This window comes from Limulus polyphemus, unplaced genomic scaffold (assembly GCF_000517525.1).
Source record: "Limulus polyphemus unplaced genomic scaffold, Limulus_polyphemus-2.1.2 Scaffold71, whole genome shotgun sequence".
Taxonomy (NCBI): domain Eukaryota; kingdom Metazoa; phylum Arthropoda; class Merostomata; order Xiphosura; family Limulidae; genus Limulus; species Limulus polyphemus.
In genome coordinates, this window is record NW_013665681.1 from 930,373 (window position 1) to 939,071 (window position 8,699).

The following is an 8,699-nucleotide window of genomic DNA, read 5'->3' on the forward strand; positions in this document are numbered from 1 at the left end:
GAAAGCATTTAGTATCTGCATGTTACAGCCATCTAATGTTCATCTATTTTTGGCTGGTAATTCCTGTTTCAAAAGATAACATTCTTACTGGTTGTAGAAATTCACAAAACCTTCAACTCAAACAACTAAAAAAAACACTCCACATTTTAATAATTTAACTCATTATACAAAGAAAAAAAGACATTCAATACATATTTCACCACTATGTAACTTACAATTTTCAAAATAATGCAAATGAAAAATACAGTAAGATCAGCACATTTCATTAATGATTTTCAAAATATTCTCAAGAAAAAATAATATTAATCTTTGCAAGGGGGTTAAAGTAGTTTATTAAACTCTCTCCAAATTATTAATACATTTTCTAATATTAATGCATGTCTTGTCAGGTAAAGTAATGTTTTAAAATGTACTCAAAGATACTGTTCAATCCTTACTCTATGAACATGATATTTGTGAAAGACTCTTTCAGCCCTAAATAGATGCTGACACAGTATACAAGAATTGTATGGTAAGCAAATCATTCTTTACTTTCAATTCAGAAAACTAACTGCACAAGACAATGTACTACCCCTTAGTTTCTTTAGTTAAAACCAGGGGGTGTACTCAGGATTTTGGAAGGAGGTATTTCCACAACTGTACCTTTGTCCATGAGTTTATTGCTAGATAATCTTATATCTTAATCTTGTCTTCATCTTAGAAGGCTTTCTGAACAGCCAGGAAAGACCCCCAGGTATGCCACTGTTTAAAACAGCTCAAAATTTAGCAATATAAGTAGTATTAAACTAATTCTGAGTTTTACAAGTTTACTGGCATTACTAAAAAGTACTGCCAAATTCTATTCCTAATAATTAACCAAATGGAAACCATCATACTAGTCATCTATTTTCTTAATCACACATCTTTTGTTACTACAGAAAACTAATAATACAATTACCTGAGGAAGAACTTGGACCCCAACTCTGACGACTTCCACTATGTGCAGAGTTAAATGAACTTCCCAAGCATTTGCCATGAGAACTAAGACCAGGAGGTGGACCCCGAGTCTTAAAGGTTGGTGCTCCCCAAACATCAGATCCTGGACCCAAAGCACCCCAACTAGACTTCAAGTTGGCTTGCTTGTTGGAGCTGGAGCTGTTGTTTTAAGATTTAATGATGTACTTCTTGTATTTAGAAAACTACAATCAAACATAGCAGGTACAATATAAAGGACCATTAATATTAACACTTTGACTGAAGCTGCTTAAAGCACACACAGAATTTTTGCGAGCTGCACACTGTATATAGCACACTAGCATTCAACTGCCAGAAGTGTACTGTACCCTGTATGGTGAATCAGCAGTCAATAGTTAAGGCTATTGTTAACAGCAAAAGTATAAAAATGCCAAGCCTTTACATTTTTTTAAAATGAATGGCTCCTCCTTTGCATTATTTTGACAATGAATTCAGCTGAGCTAAATTGCTTTACATCTCACCTAATCTATAGTTAGTAGTAAACTACTATACATAAGTCATTAAAAATATTTTCTGTAGAAATAAATACAAATCTTAATATACAGGATGGTCTAAACTTATATTTTATGTTTCAAAATTTAATGATTAAATAACTAAAGAAATACAACAGTGCAGTTTTAAACATCATGTAGCAGTGAATAGTGTTACCCCGTAAAATGGCAACCGTGCAAGAAAAGGCTCAATGTGTCATGTGGGTTGCAGAGACCAAGTCACTAAATATGGTGCAGCATAATTCCAGATGCCAGAACATCAGAGAAGTATGGGTATGTTAAGGACATCATATATCGTACACCTGTGGCAAACTTCATTGAGCTAAAGACCAGGGTAACACATGCCACTGCAGCTTTGAACATGTTGTAGCAAACAGAGACTGAAACTAAATACTGGTTAGACTTGCTGAGAGCCACTAATGGTGTACACATAGAAGTCTACTGACACGTTAATAAAAATTGATTTGGGCTGCAAGATGTTGAAAACTGCATGGTTGTGTTTCCTTAGTTAATTATTAAATTTTAAAATAGCAAAGATAATTTTGGACCACCTTATATATTAATTCTTTTCATAAGCTTACACATGTCTGAATGGCATTATCTGAAATAAACTACACTGTCCTAAATAGAAAATTACCTTCAAAACTGGTATTAAATCAGAAACCTTGATGACAATCCTAATGATACCAGGGCTTGACATTAATCACTCTCTGGGGTAGGTAAAAATAATTTTGGACAGTTAGAACTGTTGTGTTGCTTGCCAAAAGGTAGTTACAATTGTCCTTCACTTCACATATAATACAGAATTTGGCTCTATAAAGATACTGATTATATAGTGCAGAAAGCATTTAGTATCTGCATGTTACAGCCATCTAATGTTCATCTATTTTTGGCTGGTAATTCCTGTTTCAACATCTACTTAAGCTCTTTAAAGGAACACCAGATATTTGTAAGAAAGTTAACTTCAAGGTGTAATGTTTAAACTAGAATTATGATACTGTTTAGCTTATGTAAAATACAGAACAATTTAACTTTTTAATACTCCCCCCCCCAAACTTTGCAGCACCCTATTTAGTATTCTACAAAAGGTTTAGATGCAATAAACCAAGCCATTTTTGTTATAGACTGGTAAAAGAATAATAATAAGAAGAAGAATTACAAATTGGCCATTTTGAGTGGATTTTCTTTTCCTTGTAAGTCTAACATTCATGCTTTTTCTGCATTTTCATATGTACAGCCTTAGCAGTTGGTAGTATAGGTTTTAAGGTGTTGTTTGAAATGAATCTTTACTATTTAAAGTGCTTTTTGCTTTAAAGTTCTATTAGGGTTTTGTGCAATTCCATATGATCTCTATTATGAACCACTATCGTAGTTCATGATATGTACAAAAAGAAAGTTAACATCTTATTAAATCAAAAATGTATTTCCAATAATACTTACCTCCTCTCATACTTACAGCTACTACTTGACTGCCAGAGTTTCTTTCTTTGCCCATCTAAACATTGGTTGATATTTTCTTGCTTGCTCCGGTCTTTTGTAACCCACTTAATTGCCCTTGGCAAAATATTGCAACACCCTCCACCTATGTCAATGCACCCTCTATACTGTTACTGTATATAAGCACCTCATTCAGATAATGTTATCACTTTTTCCAGACTGACTCTATCCCAGTCTTTAACACTGGCTCTTAGTGGGAAAGAAAGTATTATTGGAAATACATTTTTGAATTAAGCAAATGTCAACTTCCAAAACATACCTCCTCTCACACTTACAGCTAGAATCCCACACTGATAGATGGAAGGACCAGCGAGGGCATTATCCATACAGAAAGTGTCAGCATAGATCATGGGTGTGTCAGTGGACCACACTAGATCCAGAATAGTTATGTTCTTCACCCAGAACTAAATTCAATTCACATACTGTAGGTGGAAATTAACATGACTTGTAATTACTACTGGCCAGGCCCCAACTAGATAGCCAAGGTTCCACTGCTTGAGGTTGGAATTATAGGGCTATGGTCCCTATATCCCACATTGGTGGCTAGGGCAATTGGACCATGATATATATATACACACACACACACATATACATATACACACACACACACTCTCATGAGTGGACAATGGCCTGTAGCCATCGAGTGATGCATTCCGAGTCACCAGAATCATGATGAGAAGGTAAGCAACATCGGAGTGGACAAACCATCTGAAAAACAACACCCAAGGCTCGGAATGATTCGGTATGCCATACTCACCTCGAGGAAACAGAAATCATCCAGTCTGGAATTATGAACACCCATCTTCACTCCCCAACCAAATAAGCAAGGTAAATTCTTCTTGTCTCTGGAATTATGGGGAAGATGTGGAACAAATTGTGTTCAACCAAGGACCCAGGATGGAACTACTCTGTTATTCAGAATTATGAGAAGAGAATGTACCCTCTTCTATGAACAATGTACTGAACCAATATTGGAGGAATAACCTCTGTCCACCACACCACTGACTGGAAACTGGGTGTGGTAAGGACTCCCTACTCCCTAGTAGACCCCCCCCCCGGGGGGGGGGGGATGATGCACATTAGGGAGCCCTGAGGAACAGTGCTCTGGAAACAGTGCAATAGGTGAACCAAGTTCTCTAAATTTTTAAAAGCAAACCAACCCCAATTTATTCAATCCAATGATCAGCAGGTACAAGCAGGATCCATTTATGTTTTACTCATGATAGTTCATGAGCAGCAGTCCAGCAAAGTACAGTAATACCATTTGGTTGTCCTCTTGGTAGTCATATGGAACACCTCATTTCTATAGAGCCTGTTGCAACCTAGAAAAAGGATATTGCTAATGCAGAATTGCTTTGATAAAACCACATCTGCCTGGGCAACACTCAACACAAAGTAGAATCCTGTAAAAATTAGGTAAAGGACCCAGAAAGATAGCAATGAAAATACTCACCCCTTTGTATAATCTAGCAAGTGGTTAAGATACTCACAGGGGGTGGGCAAAAACCCTCAGATGAAGATACTGCCAGATCATGCAAGTAATGCAAGATAAAAGTATTGGGGAGTTTGCACAATGTCTTCCTGCAGGAAATTCAATCAGGCCATTAAGGACATAGAAATGTAACATATCTGATTAGACGTGACGCACAGAAGATTCCTTGCCTTCAAAGAGAGCCCAGAATAAAAATTCATTGTACAGCATCTCTAAAGGCATTAGTGTGAGCAACAAAACCTTCAAGACCCCAAATGAACATGACAACAATCAAAATCTGATCAGTCATAGAAGTGAGAAATAGTATTCAGATGAATTGGTGAAAAGGATTTTTCCCCTTCCCTGTTTGATAGTGTCTTCAGTAAGAATAACCAGTCTGAGGATATAGGTTGAATGATAGAGTTCTGTGGACAAACAGTGCAAACCACTCCGATCAACAATGTCTGTAAGTCAGCATCAACTAAAAATAAACCTTCAGGTAAAGGTGATACATGACATACGAAATTCAGGTCACAAACAGGTGTTGAGAAGAGCATGTAATGTAACCTTAATATACCAGTTGGGTAAGTGGAAAGGTCATTTGGGAAAAAAGACCCAAAATGACTTGAGGAATTTGGAGAGTACTGGGGACTCAAAAAATATTTTGTTGCAAGTATCAAACTGTAGTCAATAAGGCTGCGTACACAAGGTGTTTGTAGAAGATGCAAAAACCCTAGCAAAAAAGAAAACCAGGTCAAAAACAAGTTATGGTTAACACTTATGATCAAAGTTGGTTCAACCTCCTCTCACTATACCATTGCCTATATGCACTAAGCAAAGACTGAGATAGATACATGGCAACCTTAGAAATTAAACCCTGCGTAACCTCTATGCCTGAAGCTCGAGCTTCTGGATAGCCAGGTGTACCATGTCATGGCTGCCTCCACAGAGATGGTCTAAAAAAAAGAGGAAGAGGTGGACACTCTTGAAGGTACCACTGAAGCAGAAACCAGAGTGTAGCTGCCAATCTGGTGTTATCAACAGTTATTACCTTGGGTAACATATGAATTGGAAGGAAGGACTAGAGTTGTAATGGCATCCAAGCCTACTAGAATGCATTCATTTCCGAAGCCCAAAGGTGAGGTACTGGAAACCAAATTCCAGTAGTTGGGTGTTCCAGTGAGAGACCAACACACCAATCAGAGTTGCAAAATGAGAGCCAATGCAACAGGGACCTTGCAATGCAGCATCTATTCTCTTGTGAGAATCTGTTTGGGTTGAGACAATTGATCTGCTACCACAGTCGTCACCCTTGAAACATGGCAAGCTAGTAGAGCAATATGATAAGAGTGGTCCCGAAAAATAAGGTCCAAGAATCGAAAACAAGGAGCCCTGGACCAAGTGCCTCCTCGATGAGAAACAAGATACATCACGAAATTGTCAGAATGAAGCCTGAAGATTTTCCCCTTAATAAGCCCAGACCATGAGGCATTGCCTTTTGAAGAGCAAGAAAGACTAAAATGTTGTGTAGGGAAGCCTCATCATCCGTGAGTAGACCCTGGAATTCCTGACTGTTGGTATATGCAACCAATCCCTTAAGTGAGGCATTTGTGAAAAGATTGAACTCTGGATGAGGTGGTGGCAGAGGAACCCATATCTTAGTATTGTCCTGATTTAATAACCCCTCAAAATCAAAGAATGATCATAACTAAGGAAACTAGGGAATCCAGTGAATTAGTGTTTATGATTCTCTTGTGCTCTTGTCCCAAAGGCATGAGAGATATAAGCAATGCCCACATTCCCAGAAGAGAAAGAACCATCCATGTAATGGAAGAAGGAGAGATGAGTAAGAGTTGGGCTTCCTGTTCCATAGCTTGGAACCAGATACAAGTCAGCTGAGCCCGAGACATGATGAAAAAACAAACAAACCCAGACTGATGATATATTGAATTGGAGCAAGAATAGATGTCTCAGCTCTGAGAACAAAGCCTGCCTTGGTTGTTTCTGGAAGCAGAATCAGAATGCGATGTTCTAACAATTGACGAGATGGTGCCAGCAGTAACCAGTCATCTATGGAATGGAGATGATGAGAAAAACTTGTACAATTAAACAGAATCCAAGTGAAGCCAATGTTAGGCTAAAGGTAAAAACCCTGAACTGCAGTACCTGACCCTTCTGCACCAAAACTGCTGATAGTGGTGGAATGCCACCACTATGACAATGTGCAGATAGGAGCCAACTACAATGAACTTGGACATTCACAATCCCAGTAAAAAACTCAGATTAATGAATGAGTGAACCTTGGAAAATCTAAGGATTAATATAGATGAGAAAGATCAATGACTGGACACCAATCTCCTGTTTTCTTAGGCACAACAACAAACAGGATTAAAGCCCTGGTAGAACAAGCATGACTTTCTCATTAATCACAAACCAACCAAACTCTGATAGCCCTAGAAGTTGGGTGGATAATAGTGGTGAAGATGTGAACTAAATGACTAATCCTGACTCAAGGACCTGTAGTGTTCCTGGATCTGCAGTTATCACCTTTCCAGAAATCCCAGACCTTGAAGGAATACAATAATTACTGACACCACTGGTGGCAATCTGACTGAGCAGCAGAACCCTTGGATACAGACGGACTCCATTCTGGGTACCAATGTATCTAGGGACTGATGTCGGGACTTTTGAATAAGTGCAGACCAATGACCCCCTATAGGAACCAATGAAATTCGAGATGCATTGATAACAGGAATGAAGGTAGAAGCCATTAATCGAACCAACGTGCATGGTAAGAATGGTTCCAGCAATTAAGTTTATGTTCCTGAGAGTCTTCCAACAAAGTGTAGTGTAAGGAAAACAAAACATTGGATTTTAGAGGTGTAAGTCTATAGACTTACCCTGTCCCACTAGGTTAAATTGATCTAAACAGGTTAACTATAAATTCTACCTTAGAACTCCTAAATTCAAAGAGCAAATGTATTATTTGAGTCAGGATATGCTGACACCAAGCAATGGTAGACTAAATCACGAAGTTCTGACAACCATGTTGGATAAGGCATAACTGTCCCTTCATTTAACTGACAAGTAAGCCTCCCTGCATGAACCACAATGTCCATGGATGGAAAGAAAACTAAATATTCACTCCCAGACCCTTCAGCCATCAAGTAAAGTGCAGGCTCAAAATCAACTGGTGAGAGACCCAAAACATCACACTCTCGATGAACCAACTGAAGAACACAAATCCAAGGAAGCTTATCCCAAAGTGGCTTATTTCACTGAACCCTTTCGAGATGGGTCACGGGTGAAAGGCCATGTCATCTTGTTTGTTGACTCGCATTCAAAATTTTGTTGAACTACTATTTCATGAATTTATGTCATAAACTTTGGCATCAAACTGTAGATTATAATTCAAATTTTAATACTATACATTACTCAATTTCTTAATTTCAGAGTAAATATTAAAAAACAGATAAACATTGATTTTTGTGTATCACATGGTATGTTGAATGCAGCACTGGTTCAAATTAGATGTTTGTGAAGTCAAAATAGCAAGTCTATAGTTACTGATACTGGCAAGCTAAAATATAAAATAAGAACGTCTTATCTTTTCTATTTGCAAATATATTGCTCATGTAATAAATCAATCACAGTGGTACCCCACCCACATCTTTACATTTTTGGAAACATTTCCATATATACACTTACTTCTATATATGACATGAATAACCAATTGGAAGCTCAGAATGTCCCCTAGTGGCTTTCTCAGCCATTTTAACTTCTTAGAACACCATTTCTTTCTTTTCAACCAATATTTCAAGGAGGTAGGGTGTGTTTTTAGTCCGCTCAAAATTTCATATTTTTTACATCAAAATGCATCTTAGTTACTAAGCTTGATAAATTAGTGGAATTCTATGGTATTGATGTGGTAATTTATGATTTTTTAGTTATTCAAATGTATATATAAAACCTAAAAAATATTTTGTTTCATATCCTCCACATGCACAATTTTTAAAGGCTTAGCAACCTACGTCAAGCAGCAACCAAGTACAAAGATCATAACTAGAAGAGATAATTGCTTTACTTCTTTATCTACTGGTCTATGTTTAAGTAAAATAACTTTAAGCACTTATTTCAAAATAGCAATAATATATATATATATATATATATATATATGTATGTGTGTGTGTGTGTGTGTGTGTGTGTGTGTGTGTGTGTGTGTGTGT

General features: G+C 37.4%; 1 protein-coding gene across 3 annotated transcripts in view; it reads right to left on the reverse strand.

The window, feature by feature from the left end:
- The window catches only part of LOC106465939 (protein Gawky-like), a 73,849-nt gene that overhangs the window by 6,579 nt on the left and 58,571 nt on the right, over nucleotides 1-8,699 (reverse strand). For all 3 annotated transcript variants that reach the window (XM_022394446.1, XM_022394439.1, XM_022394442.1), the window contains one exon: nucleotides 938-1,134. In XM_022394446.1, coding sequence (XP_022250154.1) covers nucleotides 938-1,134 — 197 coding nt within the window. The remainder of the gene's footprint in view (nucleotides 1-937; nucleotides 1,135-8,699) is intronic.